We start from the raw sequence: 24,038 nt of genomic DNA, 5'->3' as shown, positions 1-24,038 counted from the left end.
CTGAACAGGTCCAGCTTTCCCGTATCAATCAAGTAATAGACGTGTGCAGAGACAACCGCGCTCTTGTCCACTGACGCTGCCAAACCACACGACAATTTACCCAAAACACAATGTGTGTACATATACATGCAATGATAAAATAAAATAATATTTATTTTAAATTTATATACGTATTCTGCTAGGAGTACGTAACACTTCCACCTCCAAGAAAAAAAATGCAATAGATTGAAGATATATGGCATTTTTTTAAAGTAAAATGTATGACACTTGAGATTTATGGTATTAATTACACCAAACATGTATAAGTAATAAGAACACATCTCTGGACAAAAATGAAAACACTCCAAATATAGTCTTACAGGAAACTCAGAAATTTCAGTCTTATGACAATGTTCTACATATGTGTCACTGGAGTATGCAAATTTATCTCTCCAAGGTACTATCTCATTTATTTCACTTTGTTTTAGATCATATTTCACACTCCTATCTACATTATCATTAGTAGCATGAATAGAATTGTCAATAAAGGTAGCTGCTTTCACACAGTTATCATGGCAATTTTGCTTTTCATATGTTTCTACTATTTCTCCAAGATCAGTTTCATTTTTCCATGTGATTCCTTTTCCACATGGTGAATTTTCCCAAGACAGCCTCGATTTTCCATTACTCCCTTTTTCTGGAGCTGAACTGCTTAATTGAAGCAGGCTGTATGTTGAGTTGAGTTGGGACTTCTCCTGGGTATGCTCTGACACAGACATCGGCTCATCATCACTTTTGATCCTCTGTGGAACACATACTCTCGCCCAATGGATACTAAAATTAGAGAAATCAGCATTAAACCTCACAATTATGCATAAGATTTTCCCATTCATAGAACCTTCCGAAACACAAGACACCGACTTATCAAACCTTTGACCTTCCAACCAAGAAATACAACCCAAGATAAGTGCAAAGACTACCTGATCGAACTGACTCAGATGATCCATAAGGAACACAGAAATCAATTGCCTCATAACTCTGTCATAACGATCAGTGAAAGAAAACAGGCATATGCCTAGGCACCATATCTCAATCATAACTCTCAAGACAAGTTCACACCCTCTGATGGTGAACTTGAACACAACACACACGTTCATCAACCGTCTAGTCTTCAAAGAGACTAAATAAAACATGCCGAAAACTTTACAACCTTCACCATCACTTCCCAAGTGATTTACGTCTGATGACAACCAATCAACCAAGAGGTTTAAGGGTCTGAACATCTTGAAGATGAACAGCAGATTACCTGGAAAACGCCCAAGGACAATCTGAAACCCTTCACAATGATTAACTCTAGGTAGGATAACCTTATCCTCCAACTTGAATTGCACACCTGGAGCCTCAAACATCTGCTCCCCAGTATGATTTAATCCTTCACCCACAATATGACTCTGAAAATCAACACCACACTTGAGTGGAACATACACTTTTATCACTCGTGCATCAAAATTAACTGGATCTGAATATAGAGACACTGCTCTAGCATAACTCACCACTTCCTCAGAACTGGATGCACAACCTACTTGAGTAAACTCTCTCTGCTCAACCACAAGGCTTAACAAAGATGTCCCACAGTCCATTACTTCACAAGAAAATGGCTCCTGCAGAATAAAAGTAGATTTCAACATCCAACACACACTCTGACTCAATGTACCCAATGAGAAATACTTACTCCACATAGAATAAGAATCACAACTCCGCAACTTAGATCCAAATGCTACTTTACCACTCTTAATGATTTTACCAAAATTTCCTCCCATGACTTCTGGAGCTGCTTGGAGTACTGTCTGCTCACAATCAACAATATCACTACCAAGCTGGGTCACATCCTCACAGACAACTGAAGAGGGAGGCTCAATGGGTCTCCATCTACTCAACAGAAGCTGATCCTCTGGCTGCTTTCCCACACTCTCCAAAACTGGATCTACAGTACAGACTGTCTCCTTGCTTCTCTCTGAAATCTTAGGGTCAGTTCTACTCAAAGCAATTAAATGAAGGGAATCTGAAGTGAGCGGGCAAGTAACAGGTAGTTTGACCTCCTCCCCTATTATATCACCTTGACTAGGGTGAGGCGGGGCCTCCACAACGGACTTACTCTCGACAACTGATTCTAAACTTGGAGTGAGCGGGAATACTTCTGCCAACCCGACATCTTGTCCTAAACCATTCACTTGGCTGGAATACATAGTCGTGGCTTTTAAGTTTCTCTCAACTCCTGGCACAACGTTCGTAGTGAGCGGGCAAGACAATGGTACATGGACATCCTTTCCCAATTTATTGGAATAAAGCAGAGTCATAGTATCAGGCTTACTCTCAACAACTAAATCGGCCACACAGGAATCTGGAACAACCACATCCCACTTCTCCACTGAAGGGGTACTGGTTACTGGAACAAATGCTTGAGTAACAACATCAGAACTGACAACTGGATTTATATTAGTACTGACATCAGCACAGGTAGAATGGACAAAACCATCTTCTACAACAGGTTCATTCATAGAACTAACTTCAGCACAGGCAGAATAAACATGGTCTGCAACTGGCTGTTTACACAAACGGGGATCAATCTCACCCACAACATGATTTATGGCCACATCATTACCCAATATAACATCCACACCTGGGATGGGCAACTGTGTACTAACACCCACAGTGCATAAACGTGGTGTAATGGTGGATCTGAAATTAATGTCTATTAGAGGTACAGTTTTACATCCTGCAACACTCTGAAGAACAACAAACTTTCCAGTATCTCTCTTTTCAACATCAGAAAGAATACTGGATGAAATTATGGTTTGGGAAGCACCTGTATCACGAAGAATAACCACTGGCTTCCACTTTCCATTAATACACAAGACTTCACCTGAAGACATATATGGTGAATACTGTTTCACCCAATTGGGGTTTACAGTTACATGTTTATTAGTAAATTTATTTTGCACACCTCTGCAATAAATGAGACCAGTTGGTCGTAACTCAGGGTGCAATATAAAACATGAATGAATTCCATGGCCTTTTCTCTTACAATGGGAACTGGACCTTACAGTGGACACACTGGTAGAACCAACTGTAGGTTTAGAAATAACCTTATTATTATTTGACATTCCTGACAATGAAGTAGCAGGGTTAGGTTTTGTAAGAGAAGAGCTCATGGGAGTAACTGGAGTACTAGGACGGGATGGATTCTGATAAGGAGTACGGTGAGCATTATAATTTACTCTACGACTAGACTTAGGTGAAGTGGCCGTAAACGGGGCCTTAGTCAACAACTCATGCTCATCCGCGAGCTTTGACAGCTCATCAATGTCTGTTACATTCTTTTGTTCTGCCATAAAAGTAGACAACTGGTCTGGAAGACATGACAATACTTCTTCCATTATAAGAAGATTCTTTAGAGCATCAAAATCAGTGACTGGAAGTGACTTTAACCATCTGTTACAAAATTTCGTCTTCTGACGAGTAAAATCTGCTATTGTCTGATCACTTGTCCTTCTTAGATTTCTGAACTTTTGCCTGTGTGCCTCTGGATTTAGTTGATAAGCATTTAAGATGCTTTTCTTTACAAAGTCATAATCAAAACTATGAGCGTCAGGTAAGGATGTGAAAACCTCCTGACTACGCCCCTTAAATTGAGACTGCATAATGGCTACCCACTGATCCCTTGGCCAGTTCATACTGATGGCAATTTTATAAAAATGTGCAAAGAAAACCTCAGGATCTTCCTCATTGAACTTGGGCAACTCTATATACTTATTCATCCTGATGGGATTATTATCACTATTTGTTGAAACATTACTAGTATTTCCATGCCCAGCTGCCATACGCTGTGATTCAAGCCTGAAGTTAGTGTCAGCCATTTGTTGTTGAATCTCTAATTGCCTAGTTTGTTCCTCGGCTTGTTGCTTCTTTGTGGCTTCAAGTTGCAACTCAATTAAACCTCTCTGGTTTTGTGCCGCAATTTCTAAACGCCTAGTCTCTAGCTCCCTTTGCTGAGCTTCAGCCTCTAATATTTGCTGTTGCTGTTGAGCTTCAATCTCTCTTTGACGAGCTTCAGCCTCTAATATTTTCTGTTCTTTTTGAGCTTCAAGCTCTAATTGGCGAGCTTCTAACTCAAGACGCTTTAACGTCATCTGATCACTCGACTCCTCTCTTAACTCCTCTAGAATTTCTTCACCTAACTCCCCATTCTCAACAAAATGCGTCACAATGACTTTCAATATTTGGGCTTTAACCATTCTATTGCTGGCGGTCAAATCCAAATGATTTGCCATTTGTATTAACTCAGTCTTTTTAAGGTTCTGAATCCCTTCAAAGTCTGGGTGAGCCACCAACGCTGCAACTTTCTCCTCCATCGTTACTAACACTTGGCACTTTATTCACAAAAATAATTAACACAATGGCACTGCACTACACTTCACTTGTAAAATTGTCACCACACTGAAAATTCGCTTGGCCTCACTGCACAAACAAAATATATAGGATGACTTACCTCAAAATCGTGAAACGTTGTTACTTGACACACAGGAAGGCTTGCTTGGCACATGGAATAGTTCTTAAGAAACACACTGAGACACTTGACACTGGTACCTAGGAAGGCAAGGTTAGATTAGCATAGTTAAGTTAAAAATGGGACAATATTTCCCGGCACAGGCCCCCATAACTCTTTGTTACCTATCGTACGTTACGGCTCGTGACTCTACAGCAGCCAAACTTTAATTACATCTAGGGATACGACACAACTGCTGTTCTCAATAGCGAATCACCAGTATAACCCCTTAATAGGTAATGAGCACATAATTAACAATCTTCGTTTAGGACTGAAGAATAGATACACAATATGATAGCTATATATTCAAAACAGTATAATATAAAAACACAGATGGTAAAGTTAACTTATAGAATATGATTGTATAGTCATGGCACAATATATATAATAGTAATTATGGCAACAAATGAATAATAACAGACTTATCTCCCACTTGTTACTCCTCCTAGTTCCCCGAAGCTACTGAACTCTCGCTCTGTCGCCACCCACATTCTCACCTCCCGTCTGCCTCATCCCAGGATGAGGGATGGAAACTAAGGACTTTTTAATATTATAAACTAATTGAACAACCACTTGTTCTCAAAACACATAAGACTGCAAGTTACATATAATAGTTACTTACAAAATATATAAGTACAATGACACCTGTTTAATTACAGTATATAAAACATTTCCTAACTAAATAAAAGTGACATCTGGAACTCTCAAACTGAACAGGTCCAGCTTTCCCGTATCAATCAAGTAATAGACGTGTGCAGAGACAACCGCGCTCTTGTCCACTGACGCTGCCAAACCACACGACAATTTACCCAAAACACAATGTGTGTACATATACATGCAATGATAAAATAAAATAATATTTATTTTAAATTTATATACGTATTCTGCTAGGAGTACGTAACAAGAATGAGAAGCGTTGCTTGAGAATGAGTAGCGTTCCTTAACAATGAGCAGCGTTACTTAACAATGAGTAGCGTTGCTTGAGAATGAGTAGCGCTGCTTGAGAATGAGTAGCGTTTCTTGAGAATGAGTTGCGTTGCTTGAGAATGAGTAGCGTTGATTAACAATGAGTACCATTGCTCGAGAATGAGTAGCGTTTCATGAGATTGAGTACCGTTGATTGAGAATGAGTAGCGTTGTTTGAGAATGAGTAGCGTTGCTTGAGAATGAGTTGCGATGCTTGACAATGAATAGCGTTGCTTGACAATGAGTAGCGTTGCTTGAGAATGAGTAGCGTGGCCTAACAATGAGTAGCGTTGCTTAACAATGAGTAGCATTGCTTAACAATGAGTAGCATTGCTTGAGAATGAGTAGCGTTGCTTGAGAATGAGTAGCGTTATTTGAGAATGAATAACGTTGCTTGAGAATGAGTAGCGTTGCTTGAGAATGAGTTGTGTTACTTGAGAATGAGAAGCGTTGCTTGAGAATGAGTAGCGTTCCTTAACAATGAGCAGCGTTGCTTAAAAATGAGTAGCGTTGCTTGAGAATGAGTAGCGCTGCTTGAGAATGAGTAGCGTTTCTTGAGAATGAGTAGCGTTGCTTGAGAATGAGTAGCGATGCTTGAGAATGAGTAACGTTGCTTGACAATGAGCAGCGTTGCTTGACAATGAGTAGCGTTGCTTGACTATGAGTGGCGTTGCTTGAGAATGAGTAACGTTGCTTGAGAATTAGTAACATTGCTTGACAAAGAGTAACGTTGTTTGAGAATAGTAGCGTTGCTTGACAATGAGTAGCGATGTTATACAATGAGAAGCGTTGCTTGACAATGAGTAGCGTTGCTTGAGAATGAGTAGCGTTGCTTAACAATGAGTTGCGTTGCTTAACAATGAGTAGCGTTGCTTGAGAATGAGTAGCGTTGCTTGAGAATGAGTAGCGTTCCTTAACAATGAGCAGCGTTGCTTAAAAATGAGTAGCGTTGCTTGAGAATGAGTAGCGCTGCTTGAGAATGAGTAGCGTTTCTTGAGAATGAGTAGCGTTGCTTGAGAATGAATAGAGTTGCTTGGGAATGAGTAGCGTTGCTTGAGAATGAGTTGCGTTGCTTGAGAATGAGGAGCGATGCTTGACAATGAGTAGCATTGCTTGACAATGAGTAGCGTTGCTTGAGAATGAGTAGCGTTGCTTGAGAATGAGTTGCGTTACTTGAGAATGAGTAGCGTTGCTTGAGAATGAGTAGTGTTGCTTAACAATGAGTATCGTTGCTTAACAAAGAGTAGCGTTGCTTAACAATGAGTAGCGTTGCTTGAGAATGAGTAGCGATGCTTGAGAATGAGTAGCGTTGCTTGAGAATGAGTAGTGTTGCTTGAGAATGAGTAGCGTTGATTAACAATGAGTACCATTGCTTGAGAATGAGTAGCGTTATTTGAGAATGAATAACGTTGCTTGAGAATGAGTAGCGTTGCTTGAGAATGAGTTGCGTTACTTGAGAATGAGAAGCGTTGCTTGAGAATGAGTAGCGTTCCTTAACAATGAGCAGCGTTGCTTAACAATGAGTAGCGTTGCTTGAGAATGAGTAGCGCTGCTTGACAATGAGTAGCGTTGCTTTAGAATGAGTAGCGTTGCTTGAGAATGAGTTGCGTTACTTGAGAATGAGTAGCGGTGCTTGAGAATGAGTAGTGTTGCTTAACAATGAGTATCGTTGCTTAACAAAGAGTAGCGTTGCTTAACAATGAGTAGCGTTGCTTGAGAATGAGTAGCAATGCTTGAGAATGAGTAGCGTTGCTTGAGAATGAGTAGAGTTGCTTGAGAATGAGTTGCGTTGATTAACAATGAGTACCATTGCTTGAGAATGAGTAGCGTTATTTGAGAATGAATAACGTTGCTTGAGAATGAGTAGCGTTACTTGAGAATGAGTTGCGTTACTTGAGAATTGTTACCTATCGTACGTTACGGCTCGTGACTCTACAGCAGCCAAACTTTAATTACATCTAGGGATACGACACAACTGCTGTTCTCAATAGCGAATCACCAGTATAACCCCTTAATAGGTAATGAGCACATAATTAACAATCTTCGTTTAGGACTGAAGAATAGATACACAATATGATAGCTATATATTCAAAACAGTATAATATAAAAACACAGATGGTAAAGTTAACTTATAGAATATGATTGTATAGTCATGGCACAATATATATAATAGTAATTATGGCAACAAATGAATAATAACAGACTTATCTCCCACTTGTTACTCCTCCTAGTTCCCCGAAGCTACTGAACTCTCGCTCTGTCGCCACCCACATTCTCACCTCCCGTCTGCCTCATCCCAGGATGAGGGATGGAAACTAAGGACTTTTTAATATTATAAACTAATTGAACAACCACTTGTTCTCAAAACACATAAGACTGCAAGTTACATATAATAGTTACTTACAAAATATATAAGTACAATGACACCTGTTTAATTACAGTATATAAAACATTTCCTAACTAAATAAAAGTGACATCTGGAACTCTCAAACTGAACAGGTCCAGCTTTCCCGTATCAATCAAGTAATAGACGTGTGCAGAGACAACCGCGCTCTTGTCCACTGACGCTGCCAAACCACACGACAATTTACCCAAAACACAATGTGTGTACATATACATGCAATGATAAAATAAAATAATATTTATTTTAAATTTATATACGTATTCTGCTAGGAGTACGTAACAAGAATGAGAAGCGTTGCTTGAGAATGAGTAGCGTTCCTTAACAATGAGCAGCGTTACTTAACAATGAGTAGCGTTGCTTGAGAATGAGTAGCGCTGCTTGAGAATGAGTAGCGTTTCTTGAGAATGAGTTGCGTTGCTTGAGAATGAGTAGCGTTGATTAACAATGAGTACCATTGCTCGAGAATGAGTAGCGTTTCATGAGATTGAGTACCGTTGATTGAGAATGAGTAGCGTTGTTTGAGAATGAGTAGCGTTGCTTGAGAATGAGTTGCGATGCTTGACAATGAATAGCGTTGCTTGACAATGAGTAGCGTTGCTTGAGAATGAGTAGCGTGGCCTAACAATGAGTAGCGTTGCTTAACAATGAGTAGCATTGCTTAACAATGAGTAGCATTGCTTGAGAATGAGTAGCGTTGCTTGAGAATGAGTAGCGTTATTTGAGAATGAATAACGTTGCTTGAGAATGAGTAGCGTTGCTTGAGAATGAGTTGTGTTACTTGAGAATGAGAAGCGTTGCTTGAGAATGAGTAGCGTTCCTTAACAATGAGCAGCGTTGCTTAAAAATGAGTAGCGTTGCTTGAGAATGAGTAGCGCTGCTTGAGAATGAGTAGCGTTTCTTGAGAATGAGTAGCGTTGCTTGAGAATGAGTAGCGATGCTTGAGAATGAGTAACGTTGCTTGACAATGAGCAGCGTTGCTTGACAATGAGTAGCGTTGCTTGACTATGAGTGGCGTTGCTTGAGAATGAGTAACGTTGCTTGAGAATTAGTAACATTGCTTGACAAAGAGTAACGTTGTTTGAGAATAGTAGCGTTGCTTGACAATGAGTAGCGATGTTATACAATGAGAAGCGTTGCTTGACAATGAGTAGCGTTGCTTGAGAATGAGTAGCGTTGCTTAACAATGAGTTGCGTTGCTTAACAATGAGTAGCGTTGCTTGAGAATGAGTAGCGTTGCTTGAGAATGAGTAGCGTTCCTTAACAATGAGCAGCGTTGCTTAAAAATGAGTAGCGTTGCTTGAGAATGAGTAGCGCTGCTTGAGAATGAGTAGCGTTTCTTGAGAATGAGTAGCGTTGCTTGAGAATGAATAGAGTTGCTTGGGAATGAGTAGCGTTGCTTGAGAATGAGTTGCGTTGCTTGAGAATGAGGAGCGATGCTTGACAATGAGTAGCATTGCTTGACAATGAGTAGCGTTGCTTGAGAATGAGTAGCGTTGCTTGAGAATGAGTTGCGTTACTTGAGAATGAGTAGCGTTGCTTGAGAATGAGTAGTGTTGCTTAACAATGAGTATCGTTGCTTAACAAAGAGTAGCGTTGCTTAACAATGAGTAGCGTTGCTTGAGAATGAGTAGCGATGCTTGAGAATGAGTAGCGTTGCTTGAGAATGAGTAGTGTTGCTTGAGAATGAGTAGCGTTGATTAACAATGAGTACCATTGCTTGAGAATGAGTAGCGTTATTTGAGAATGAATAACGTTGCTTGAGAATGAGTAGCGTTGCTTGAGAATGAGTTGCGTTACTTGAGAATGAGAAGCGTTGCTTGAGAATGAGTAGCGTTCCTTAACAATGAGCAGCGTTGCTTAACAATGAGTAGCGTTGCTTGAGAATGAGTAGCGCTGCTTGACAATGAGTAGCGTTGCTTTAGAATGAGTAGCGTTGCTTGAGAATGAGTTGCGTTACTTGAGAATGAGTAGCGGTGCTTGAGAATGAGTAGTGTTGCTTAACAATGAGTATCGTTGCTTAACAAAGAGTAGCGTTGCTTAACAATGAGTAGCGTTGCTTGAGAATGAGTAGCAATGCTTGAGAATGAGTAGCGTTGCTTGAGAATGAGTAGAGTTGCTTGAGAATGAGTTGCGTTGATTAACAATGAGTACCATTGCTTGAGAATGAGTAGCGTTATTTGAGAATGAATAACGTTGCTTGAGAATGAGTAGCGTTACTTGAGAATGAGTTGCGTTACTTGAGAATGAGAAGCGTTGCTTGAGAATGAGTAGCGTTCCTTAACAATGAGCAGCGTTACTTAACAATGAGTAGCGTTGCTTGAGAATGAGTAGCGCTGCTTGAGAATGAGTAGCGTTTCTTGAGAATGAGTTGCGTTGCTTGAGAATGAGTTGCGATGCTTGAGAATGAGTAGCGTTGATTAACAATGAGTACCATTGCTCGAGAATGAGTAGCGTTTCATGAGAATGAGTACCGTTGATTGAGAATGAGTAGCGTTGTTCGAGAATGAGTAGCGTTGCTTGAGAATGAGTTGCGATGCTTGACAATGAATAGCGTTGCTTGACAATGAGTAGCGTTGCTTGAGAATGAGTAGCGTGGCCTAACAATGAGTAGCGTTGCTTAACAATGAGTAGCATTGCTTAACAATGAGTAGCATTGCTTGAGAATGAGTAGCGTTGCTTGAGAATGAGTAGCGTTATTTGAGAATGAATAACGTTGCTTGAGAATGAGTAGCGTTGCTTGAGAATGAGTTGCGTTACTTGAGAATGAGAAGCGTTGCTTGAGAATGAGTAGCGTTCCTTAACAATGAGCAGCGTTGCTTAAAAATGAGTAGCGTTGCTTGAGAATGAGTAGCGCTGCTTGAGAATGAGTAGCGTTTCTTGAGAATGAGTAGCGTTGCTTGAGAATGAATAGAGTTGCTTGGGAATGAGTAGCGTTGCTTGAGAATGAGTAGCGTTTCTTGAGAATGAGTAGCGTTGCTTGAGAATGAGGAGCGATGCTTGACAATGAGTAGCATTGCTTGACAATGAGTAGCGTTGCTTGAGAATGAGTAGCGTTGCCTGAGAATGAGTTGCGTTACTTGAGAATGAGTAGCGTTGCTTGAGAATGAGTAGTGTTGCTTAACAATGAGTATCGTTGCTTAACAAAGAGTAGCGTTGCTTAACAATGAGTAGCGTTGCTTGAGAATGAGTAGCGATGCTTGAGAATGATTAGCGTTGCTTGAGAATGAGTAGAGTTGCTTGAGAATGAGTAGCGTTGATTAACAATGAGTACCATTGCTTGAGAATGAGTAGCGTTATTTGAGAATGAATAACGTTGCTTGAGAATGAGTAGCGTTGCTTGAGAATGAGTTGCGTTACTTGAGAATGAGAAGCGTTGCTTGAGAATGAGTAGCGTTCCTTAACAATGAGCAGCGTTGCTTAACAATGAGTAGCGTTGCTTGAGAATGAGTAGCGCTGCTTGACAATGAGTAGCGTTGCTTTAGAATGAGTAGCGTTGCTTGAGAATGAGTTGCGTTACTTGAGAATGAGTAGCGTTGCTTGAGAATGAGTAGTGTTGCTTAACAATGAGTATCGTTGCTTAACAAAGAGTAGCGTTGCTTAACAATGAGTAGCGTTGCTTGAGAATGAGTAGCAATGCTTGAGAATGAGTAGCGTTGCTTGAGAATGAGTAGAGTTGCTTGAGAATGAGTTGCGTTGATTAACAATGAGTACCATTGCTTGAGAATGAGTAGCGTTATTTGAGAATGAATAACGTTGCTTGAGAATGAGTAGCGTTACTTGAGAATGAGTTGCGTTACTTGAGAATGAGAAGCGTTGCTTGAGAATGAGTAGCGTTCCTTAACAATGAGCAGCGTTGCTTAACAATGAGTAGCGTTGCTTGAGAATGAGTAGCGCTGCTTGAGAATGAGTAGCGTTTCTTGAGAATGAGTAGCGTTGCTTGAGAATGAGTTGCGATGCTTGAGAATGAGTAGCGTTGATTAACAATGAGTACCATTGCTTGAGAATGAGTAGCGTTTCATGAGAATGAGTACCGTTGATTGAGAATGAGTAGCGTTGTTTGAGAATGAGTAGCGTTGCTTGAGAATGAGTTGCGATGCTTGACAATGAATATCGTTGCTTGACAATGAGTAGCGTTGCTTGAGAATGAGTAGCGTGGCCTAACAATGAGTAGCGTTGCTTAACAATGAGTAGCATTGCTTAACAATGAGTAGCATTGCTTGAGAATGAGTAGCGTTGCTTGAGAATGAGTAGCGTTGCCTGAGAATGAGTAGCGTTTCTTGACAATGAGTAGCGTTGCTTGAGAACGAGTAGCGTTGTTATACAATGAGTAGCGTTGCTTGACAATGAGTAGCGTTGCTTGAGAATAAGTAGCGTTGCTTGAGAATGAGTAGCGATGCTTGACAATGAATAGCGTTGCTTGACAATGAATAGCGTTGCTTGACAATGAGTAGCGTTGCTTGAGAATGAGTAGCGATGCTTGAGAATGAGTAACGTTGCTTGAGAATGAGTAACGTTGCTTGACAATGAGCAGCGTTGCTTGACAATGAGTAGCGTTGCTTGACTATGAGTGGCGTTGCTTGAGAATGAGTAACGTTGCTTGAGAATTAGTAACATTGCTTGACAAAGAGTAACGTTGTTTGAGAATAGTAGCGTTGCTTGACAATGAGTAGCGATGTTATACAATGAGAAGCGTTGCTTGACAATGAGTAGCGTTGCTTGAGAATGAGTAGCGTTGCTTAACAATGAGTTGCGTTGCTTAACAATGAGTAGCGTTGCTTGAGAATGAGTAGCGTTGCTTGAGAATGAGTAGCGTTGCTTGGGAATGAGTAGCGTTGCTTGAGACTGAATAACGTTGCTTGAGAATGAGTAGCGTTGCTCAACAATGAGTAGCGTTGCTTGAGAATGAGTAGCGTTGCTTAACAATGAGCAGCGTTGCTTAACAATGAGTAGCGTTGCTTGAGAATGAGTAGCGTTGCTTGAGAATGAGTATCGTTGCTTGGGAATGAGTAGCGTTGCTTGAGAATGAATAACGTTGCTTGAGAATGAGTAGCGTTGCTTGAGAATGAGTTGCGTTACTTGAGAATGAGAAGCGTTGCTTGAGAATGAGTAGCGTTCCTTAACAATGAGCAGCGTTGCTTAACAATGAGTAGCGTTGCTTGAGAATGAGTAGCGCTGCTTGACAATGAGTAGCGTTGCTTTAGAATGAGTAGCGTTGCTTGAGAATGAGTTGCGTTACTTGAGAATGAGTAGCGTTGCTTGAGAATGAGTAGTGTTGCTTAACAATGAGTATCGTTGCTTAACAGAGATTAGCGTTGCTTAACAATGAGTAGCGTTGCTTGAGAATGAGTAGCAATGCTTGAGAATGAGTAGCGTTGCTTGAGAATGAGTAGAGTTGCTTGAGAATGAGTTGCGTTGATTAACAATGAGTACCATTGCTTGAGAATGAGTAGCGTTATTTGAGAATGAATAACGTTGCTTGAGAATGAGTAGCGTTACTTGAGAATGAGTTGCGTTACTTGAGAATGAGAAGCGTTGCTTGAGAATGAGTAGCGTTCCTTAACAATGAGCAGCGTTGCTTAACAATGAGTAGCGTTGCTTGAGAATGAGTATCGCTGCTTGAGAATGAGTAGCGTTTCTTGAGAGTGAGTAGCGTTGCTTGAGAATGAGTTGCGATGCTTGAGAATGAGTAGCGTTGATTAACAATGAGTACCATTGCTTGAGAATGAGTAGCGTTTCATGAGAATGAGTACCGTTGATTGAGAATGAGTAGCGTTGTTTGAGAATGAGTAGCGTTGCTTGAGAATGAGTTGCGATGCTTGACAATGAATAGCGTTGCTTGACAATGAGTAGCGTTGCTTGAGAATGAGTAGCGTGGCCTAACAATGAGTAGCGTTGCTTAACAATGAGTAGCATTGCTTAACAATGAGTAGCATTGCTTGAGAATGAGTAGCGTTGCTTGAGAATGAGTAGCGTTGCCTGAGAATGAGTAGCGTTTCTTGACAATGAGTAGCGTTGCTTGAGAACGAGTAGCGTTGTTATACAATGAGTAGCGTTGCTTGACAATGAGTAGCGTTGCTTGAGAATAAGTAGCGTTGCTTGAGAATGAGTAGCGATGCTTGACAATGAATAGCGTTGCTTGACAATGAATAGCGTTGCTTGAGAATGAGTAGCGTTGCTTGAGAATGAGTAGCGATGCTTGAGAATGAGTAACGTTGCTTGAGAATGAGTAACGTTGCTTGACAATGAGCAGCGTTGCTTGACAATGAGTAGCGTTGCTTGACTATGAGTGGCGTTGCTTGAGAATGAGTAACGTTGCTTGAGAATTAGTAACATTGCTTGACAAAGAGTAACGTTGTTTGAGAATAGTAGCGTTGCTTGACAATGAGTAGCGATGTTATACAATGAGAAGCGTTGCTTGACAATGAGTAGCGTTTTTTGAGAATGAGTAGCGTTGCTTAACAATGAGTTGCGTTGCTTAACAATGAGTAGCGTTGCTTGAGAATGAGTAGCGTTGCTTGAGAATGAGTAGCGTTGCTTGGGAATGAGTAGCGTTGCTTGAGAATGAATAACGTTGCTTGAGAATGAGTAGCGTTGCTCAACAATGAGTAGCGTTGCTTGAGAATGAGTAGCGTTGCTTAACAATGAGCAGCGTTGCTTAACAATGAGTAGCGTTGCTTGAGAATGAGTAGCGTTGCTTGAGAATGAGTATCGTTGCTTGGGAATGAGTAGCGTTGCTTGAGAATGAATAACGTTGCTTGAGAATGAGTAGCGTTGCTCAACAATGAGTAGCGTTGCTTAACAATGAGTAGCGTTTCTTGAGAATGAGTAGCGTTGTTTGAGAATGAGTAGCGTTGCTTGAGAATGAGTAGCGTTGTTTAACAATGAGCAGCGTTGCTTAACAATGAGTAGCGTTGCTTGAGAATGAGTAGCGTTTCTTAAGAATTAGTAGCGTTGCTTGAGAATGAGTAGCGTTGCTTGAGAATGAGTAGCGTTGCTTGAGAATGAGTAGCGTTGTTTGAGAATGAGTAGAGTTGCTTGAGAATCAGTAGCGTTTATTATCAATGAGTAGCATTCCTTGAGAATGAGCAGCGTTTCATGAGAATGAGTATCGTTGCTAGAGAATGAGTAGCGTTGCTTGAGAATGTGTAGCGTTGCTTGAGAATGAGTAGCGTGGCCTAACAATGAGTAGCGTTGCTTAACAATGAGTAGCATTGCTTGAGAATGAGTAGCGTTGCTTGAGAATGAGTAACGTTGCTTGAGAATGAGTAGCGTTGCTTGAGAATGAGTAGCGTTGCTTGAGAATGAGTAGCGTTGCTTGACAATGAGTAGCGTTGCTTGAGTGAGTAGCGGTAGTAGTGGAAACCGGGCCATAGACCGGCCATTTGTTTTTTTTCCAAGGCCAGTCTATGGCCCCTGGTACCATAGTCCAGTCTATGGCCCCTGGTTTTCTCGATTTTTTTTCTTTGGCCGGTCTATGGCCTTGAGTTTTCTCGATTTTTTCCTCCAAGCCGGTCTATGGCCCCTGGATTTTCTCGAATTTTTCCACAAGTTGCTCTATGGCCCCTGCCATTTAGCTCAAGGGGATTAAAAGATTGGTCTCTGTCTCGTGTGTTTTGCGTTACCTCAGCAACCCTTGCACAGGCATCGCTAATGGTCAATGACTTCATCAGCTGTCTGCTCAGTACCCATGCACAGGCACCTTCTAGTGGAAATAACAAGCTGGTCTATGGCCCGGTCCGTTTTCGTTGCCCCAGCGAGTGATTGCTAGCCTTCTAGGTCCAGCCATTTCGTTCAAAGGGATTAAATAGCCGGTCTGTGAGTCATGTGTTTTGCGTTACCTCGGAGACCCTGAAACCGAATGTTTAATAACGTCATTCCTAATCTATTTTACTTCCAGTCTATGTTGACCAGAACGTTAATTGTCACTATCAGATGAACTTCAGTAGGTCTATTCCCAATTAATACCTCCTTTCTTCTCCATTTATACACATTGATTATGCAACTCCATTAATATTCAGAAGGTCCTATTTATTCCCTTACTTATCTGGAAGCTTATATTTATAGCGTCCAGCCAAGGATCGTTTATAGAGCATAGAAATTAATGAAATCCACTATCTCTTATTCGTATGAAACAAGGGGGAGCAACACAGAGCATGGAGTAACATGTACCTCAGCGTTTACCCCTGTTACCCAACCAGTATTTACTCAGGTATTTTTTCCTAAATCTAAAACTTGTCAAATTTATACTCATTGGAGCCGGTCGGCCGAGCGGACAGCACACTGGACTTGTGATCCTGTGGTCCCGAGTTCGATCCCGGGCGCCGGCGAGAAACAATGGGCAGAGTTTCTTTCACTCTATGCCCCTGTTACTTAGCAGTAAAATAGGTACCTGGGTGTTAGTCAGCTGTCACGGGCTGCTTCCTGGGGATGGAGGCCTGATCGAGGACCGGGCCGCAAGGACACTAAAAGCCCCGAAATCATCTCAAGATAGTCTCAAGATTGTTTCGGGTTCTGTCTCGTGTTTATAGTATTAATAGCCTATTAATATCCCCCCTTTGTCATGTCCCACCTCTATCGTGTCACAGCTATTTCTTCGCCTTTTTAGATAATGTAATTTAAGCTTTGTCAATCTTTCTTCAGAGATTGCTTACTGAGCATAGGGCAAATAAAAATGAAAACCCACTATCAATCATTTGTATGAAAACAGCCCCCTCCCCAGGCATGGTGACTTCACTGCGAGTTCAGTAGTAATCCAATATTGCTGCATAAACGCATACATATATACACGTGCATAAATATACATGCACATCTCACATTCACTCAAAAACATGCCTCCCACACCCTACTGTAGCATATAACAAATCAAAATACGCATTCAGTGTACATATATATGAACTACAATGAGTAAAACCAAGCCTCTCATATTTTTTAAATAAGGCCTGAAGTTATCTTCATTCTAAGGTCTTTATCCCTAATGCGGTGCAATGCACCAATGAGTGCACAGCTTTTTGCCAACGTTCTAAATGCGGTTCCTAGGAGGTTCACACGTTAGTGCAATCTCTTAATCGCTCGGAATACCTCAACTGTACTCTCTGACATCACAAGCGATATTCAGGTACCTTTGCTCATAGTTTTTCGCTCATTGCTCATATTTTCTGTTATTCAATTCATAAGCCCTAACAAACCATCCTAACCTAACTTAATATATAACAAACAAATACATTTCTACAGACTCGTCGTTGTTTAGCGACGTCACAAAAAGCGACCTCAGTATGGGGATGGAGTATTAGCTCCCATTAACAAATAGGTGTTAAGGCACCACAACAACCTGACAGTTCAACTATGTATGACGTCACCAGATGTGAAATGCAGCGTTGGTCTCCTACTTGCCTATGTATTGTATTTGATGTTATTATTCACAATGGCTAGACTAGCCTAACCTAATAATATGCATTTTTAATCAACCACAACTGCAATCATTATGCAATGATGGGTTCAAAACTAAAATCGCGACCTCAATGTTGTACCGCAGATTTTAGCAGAATCGTACATCTGGCCGCACAATAGGTAAATTGTCCTAATACCCATCCTCATTTAGGGCTGGTGAATAAAAATTTTATACATATATATTATTTTATTCGCAAAAACATAGTTAGCATTCTAGTTATATGACAAAATACACTTTTCACGTCAGAAAAAGTAATAAACTAGATGCTGATCGCAATAATCACACTAGTGCTGCTACTGCTGCTCCATTGTAGGGGGAGAGCATCATTTCAGTTCCTCAAGCATTTTCATAAACGAGGGAATTCCCCACAGTAACAGCAATTATGCAACACTGTATATAAATTATGCACTTTATACTACACAAAACTGTTTTCTCGTACATCTGGCACCTCAATACATTTGTGTGTTTATCAGCAAGTCATTTCTTCCCCCAGTCCTGAGAAGTTTACAGCGAAAAAAATGTGTCTGGAGATGTAATATTTTTATGCATTCTCAAGTTCAACCAAACAGCCTAACCCATCCTATCCTATCGTACTCCCACTAGCACTAACATATCCTGACCCATTTCAAACCAAACCTAACACGACCTAACCTAACCTATCATACTCTAGCCATACACAATCGTATTCATTCCAAACCAAACCTAACCTGACCTAGTCTAACTGACTGGTACTATTACAGCCTATCCTCCAATCCAAACCTAACCTATCCTACTCCAGCTAGCACTACCATATCCTACCCTCCAATCGGATCTAAACCTAACCTATCCTAGTCTAACTGACTGGTGCTATCACATCCTATCATCCAATCCAAACCTAACCTATCCTATCCTCCAATCGAAACTAAACCGAACTAGACCTAAATTAGCCCAGATCAGCTAGTTCTGATATATCTAGTCCTATCCTCTAATCCGGGCCTTGTTTATAACCGGACCTATCCTATCCGATCCCAATCCTAACCCATCACAGGCGTGCTTGTCCATCTTTAAGTTATATTAAGGGTTGTATATTGCACATTTTATCATTTAAAAAAATTACAGCTGCTCAGGTATAAAAAAAAAAAACACAAAGCATCCTATGCGCATCCTATGCCGTGCTCTTTTAAGCCTCTCCCACATTTAACAGACAATAAAATGCAATAGGTAAAGATGAATACAGTTATACATTTTAGTGTTTATTATTACACACATGAAAAATATGTATATATACAAATATATAGAGTACTATAAAGGCAATATTTTAAAAATAAAACAGAGGATAATAACATCGACTAAAATAATCGCCTAGATACCTTATTTTCTTTTTCTATATTTTGTTGATAGTCATCAGCCATTATCCTTTTAAAATTAGGATCGTCCTCCCATCGCTGCGCATATTGGGAGGGTGAATTGCTGTCATTATTACTACTGCTGCTGACGCAAGTGCGTATAAATGACGTATTCCACAAACCCCTGTTCTTCGAATTCACTTGTTCAGCATTATCACCTGCTTCAGCAAGATTCATAAAAATATCATCATCGCTGTCTGATATTGTTTGTACTACTACGCACTTAGATGTGGAAGGACCCTGTAAATTCGAAGTTACCTGGGGAGGGAGAAAAATTGGTTTTTATAGGGCGTACTCCAATACTTCTTACATAGGGGGATGGCCTTCGTAATTTCCTCCTTACTGCCCTGGTCCTCCTACTGGGGGGTTATCGTAGGTATTTAATACGTGGGCGTATCCAACACTTGCCAAGGACCACCAGCAGCAGTAGCAGCAGCCCGAGATAAATCCGCATTTTCAAACAGGTTCATGTTAGGAGTTTTCTTTATGGCTGATACTAAGATACTCAGGGATGAGGCTGTGGAATCCAGCTCTTCAGTTGTTGGAGTAGATGTTTGACGAGTGCATAAGGCCGGCTCATCAGAAAGCAGGGGGTTTAGAGTTAGGTCTGCTATAGACTCATCCTCGTATTGTCATTGTTGTTGTTATTGTTGTTGTTGTTGGTCAGAGGTAGTGTCTGAATCTGTATATATATATATATATATATATATATATATATATATATATATATATATATATATATATATATATATATATATATATATATATATATATATATATATATATATATATATATATATATATATATATATGTGTGTGTATATCACGAAAATAAACACGTGATTAAGAATGTGACAATGTCAGACCACGGAGGAAAAATGAAACAGGAAATTTCCTGTTTCATTTTTCCTCCGTGGTCTGACATTGTCATATATATATATATATATATATATATATATATATATATATATATATATATATATATATATATATATATATATATATATATATATATATATATATATATATATATATATATATATATATATATATATATATATATTAGTATATTTTGGTAGCAGTCTTTCCTGTAGACATATATTATTAAATATGACCGAAAAAGTAAGATTAATAATTCTAACACGAATTTTCTCAATCTTTCGTACATTACGCTTCACTGTTGGAGGTAAATCAAAAATCAATTCTCCAAAATTCATTTTTATTTCTAGTCTGACGCGACACGGGCGCGTTTCGTAAAAATTATTACATTTTCAAAGACTTTAGTTCACAAATACACAACTGAATAGAACTTACGTATCTCCGATTTTATATCTACATTTGAGTGAGGTGGAAGGGGTGATGTGGCATTAACACAAGACAGAACAAAATGTTGTATTAATAGGGTATTAATTTCATCAACACAAGACAGAACAAGAGTATTAATAGGGTATTAATTTCATCAACACAAGACAGAACACGAAACAATGGATATTGAATAGAAGTGTTTGTAAAAAGCCTATTGGTCCATATTTCTTGATGCTTCTATATTGGAGCGGAGTCTTGAGGTGGGTAGAATATAGTTGTGCAATAATTGGCTGTTGATTGCTGGTGTTGACTTCTTGATGTGTAGTGCCTCGCAAACGTCAAGCCGCCTGCTATCGCTGTATCTATCGATGATTTCTGTGTTGTTTACTAGGATTTCTCTGGCGATGGTTTGGTTGTGGGAAGAGATTATATGTTCCTTAATGGAGCCCTGTTGCTTATGCATCGTTAAACGCCTAGAAAGAGATGTTGTTGTCTTGCCTATATACTGGGTTTTTTGGAGCTTACAGTCCCCAAGTGGGCATTTGAAGGCATAGACGACGTTAGTCTCTTTTAAAGCGTTCTGTTTTGTGTCTGGAGAGTTTCTCATGAGTAGGCTGGCCGTTTTTCTGGTTTTATAGTAAATCGTCAGTTGTATCCTCTGATTTTTGTCTGTAGGGATAACGTTTCTATTAACAATATCTTTCAGGACCCTTTCCTCCGTTTTATGAGCTGTGGAAAAGAAGTTCCTGTAAAATAGTCTAATAGGGGGTATAGGTGTTGTGTTAGTTGTCTCTTCAGAGGTTGCATGGCTTTTCACTTTCCTTCTTATGATGTCTTCGACGAAACCATTGGAGAAGCCGTTATTGACTAGGACCTGCCTTACCCTACAGAGTTCTTCATCGACTTGCTTCCATTCTGAGCTGTGGCTGAGAGCACGGTCGACATATGCGTTAATTAACAACACTCCTCTTGTACCTGTCTGGGCAGTCGCTGTTGGCATTTAGGCACATTCCTATGTTTGTTTCCTTAGTGTAGACTGCAGTGTGTAAACCTCCGCCCTTTTCCATGACTGTTACATCTAGAAAGGGCAGCTTCCCATCCTTTTCCATCTCGTAAGTGAAACGCAGCACGGAACTCTGCTCAAATGCCTCCTTCAGCTCCTGCAGATGTCTGACATCAGGTACCTGTGTAGAAATGTCGTCAATATACCTGCAGTATATGGCCGGTTTCAAGTTCATGTCGACTAAGACTTTTTGCTCGATGGTACCCATGTAGAAGTTTGCAAACAGGACACCTAGGGGAGAACCCATGGCGACCCCATCTACTTGCTAATACATGTGCCCATCCGGTTTCCTCAGAAAATATTCTGAGGAAACTACTCCAAGCTTTTACTAAAGAGGCACCCTTCTTGAGCCCGGATGGGCACATGTATAAGCAAGTAGATGGGGTCGCCATGGGTTCTCCCCTAGGTGTCCTGTTTGCAAACTTCTACATGGGTACCATCGAGCAAAAAGTCTTAGTCGACATGAAGTTGAAACCGGCCATATACTGCAGGTATGTTGACGACATTTTTACACAGGTACCTGATGTCAGACATCTGCAGGAGCTGAAGGAGGCATTTGAGCAGAGTTCCGTGCTGCGTTTCACTTACGAGATGGAAAAGGATGGGAAGCTGCCCTTTCTAGATGTAAGTCATGGAAAAGGGCGGAGGTTTCCACACTGCAGTCTACACTAAGGAAACAAACATAGGAATGTGCCTAAATGCCAACAGCGACTGCCCAGACAGGTACAAGAGGAGTGTTGTTAACGCATATGTCGACCGTGCTCTCAGCCACAGCTCAGAATGGAAGCAAGTCGACGAAGAACTCTGTAGGGTAAGGCAGGTCCTAGTCAATAACGGCTTCTCCAATGGTTTCGTCGAAGACATCATAAGAAGGAAAGTGAAAAGCCATGCAACCTCTGAAGGGACAACTAACACAACACCTATACTCCCTATTAGACTATTTTACAGGAACTTCTTTTCCACAGCTCATAAAACGGAGGAAAGGGTCCTGAAAGATATTGTTAATAGAAACGTTATCCCTACAGACAAAAATCAGAGGATACAACTGACGATTTACTATAAAACCAGAAAAACGGCCAGCCTACTCATGAGAAACTCTCCAGACACAAAACAGAACGCTTTAAAAGAGACTAACGTCGTCTATGCCTTCAAATGCCCACTTGGGGACTGTAAGCTCAAAAAAACCCAGTATATAGGCAAGACAACAACATCTCTTTCTAGGCGTTTAACGATGCATAAGCAACAGGGCTCCATTAAGGAACATATAATCTCTTCCCACAACCAAACCATCGCCAGAGAAATCCTAGTAAACAACACATCGATAGATTCAGCGATAGCAGGCGGCTTGACGTTTGCGAGGCACTACACATCAAGAAGTCAACACCAGCAATCAACAGCCAATTATTTCACAACTATATTCTACCCACCTCAAGACTCCGCTCCAGTATAGAAGCATCAAGAAATATGGACCAATAGGCTTTCTACAAACACTTCTATTCAATATCCATTGTTTCGTGTTCTGTCTTGTGTTGATGAAATTAATACCCTATTAATACTCTTGTTCTGTCTTGTGTTGATGAAATTAATACCCTATTAATACCACATTTTGTTCTGTCTTGTGTTAATGCCACATCACCCCTTCCACCTCACTCAAATGCAGATATAAAATCGGAGATACGTAAGTTCTATTCAGTTGTGTATTTGTGAACTAAAGTCTTTGAAAATGTAATAATTTTTACGAAACGCGCCCGTGTCGCGTCAGACTAGAAATAAAAATGAATTTTGGAGAATTGATTTTTGATTTACCTCCAACAGTGAAGCGTAATGTACGAAAGATTGAGAAAATTCGTGTTAGAATTATTAATCTTACTTTTTCGGTCATATTTATTAATATATATATATATATATATATATATATATATATATATATATATATATATATATATATATATATATATATATATATATATATATATATATATATATATATATATATATACGTATATATTAGTATATTTTGGTAGCAGTCTTTCCTGTAGACATATATTATTAAATATGACCGAAAAAGTAAGATTAATAATTCTAACACGAATTTTCTCAATCTTTCGTACATTTCTTTTCACTGTTGGAGGTAATTCAAAAATCAATTTTTGAATTACCTCCAACAGTGAAAAGAAATGTATTAAAGATTGATAAAATTCGTGTTAGAATTATTAATCTTACTTTTTCTGTCATATTTAATAATAAATACGTATATATATATATATATATATATATATATATATATATATATATATATATATATATATATATATATATATATATATATATATATATATATACATATATATATATATATATATATATATATATATATATATATATATATATATATATATATATATATATACGTATATATATATATATATATATATATATATATATATATATATATATATATATGTCGTACCTAGTAGCCAGAACTCACTTCTCAGCCTACTATGCAAGGCCCGATTTGCCTAATAAGCCAAGTTTTCATGAATTAATGTTTTTTCGTCTACCTAACCTACCTAACCTAACCTAACCTAGCTTTTTTTGGCTACCTAACCTAACCTTACCTATATATATAGGTTAGGTTAGGTTAGGTAGGGTTGGTTAGGTTCGGTCATATATCTACGTTAATTTTAACTCCAATAAAAAAAAATTGACCTCATACATAGTGAAAAGGGTAGCTTTATCATTTCATAAGAAAAAAATTATAGTAAATATATTAATTCAGGAAAACTTGGCTTATTAGGCAAATCGGGCCTTGAATAGTAGGCTGAGAAGTGAGTTCTGGCTACTAGGTACGACATATATATATATATATATATATATATATA

At 39.5% G+C, this 24,038-nt stretch overlaps 1 protein-coding gene across 1 annotated transcript in view; it reads right to left on the bottom strand.

The window, feature by feature from the left end:
* Positions 1-691: 691 nt before the first annotated feature.
* LOC138362894 (trichohyalin-like) overlaps positions 692-24,038 on the bottom strand; it is a 41,372-nt gene continuing 18,025 nt past the window's right edge. The window contains exon 5 of the mRNA XM_069321470.1: positions 692-813. Coding sequence (XP_069177571.1) covers positions 692-813 — 122 coding nt within the window. The remainder of the gene's footprint in view (positions 814-24,038) is intronic.

Source organism: Procambarus clarkii, chromosome 9, assembly GCF_040958095.1.
Source record: "Procambarus clarkii isolate CNS0578487 chromosome 9, FALCON_Pclarkii_2.0, whole genome shotgun sequence".
Classification (NCBI taxonomy): Eukaryota; Metazoa; Arthropoda; class Malacostraca; order Decapoda; family Cambaridae; genus Procambarus; species Procambarus clarkii.
This window is presented reverse-complemented; position numbering and strand designations above follow the sequence as displayed.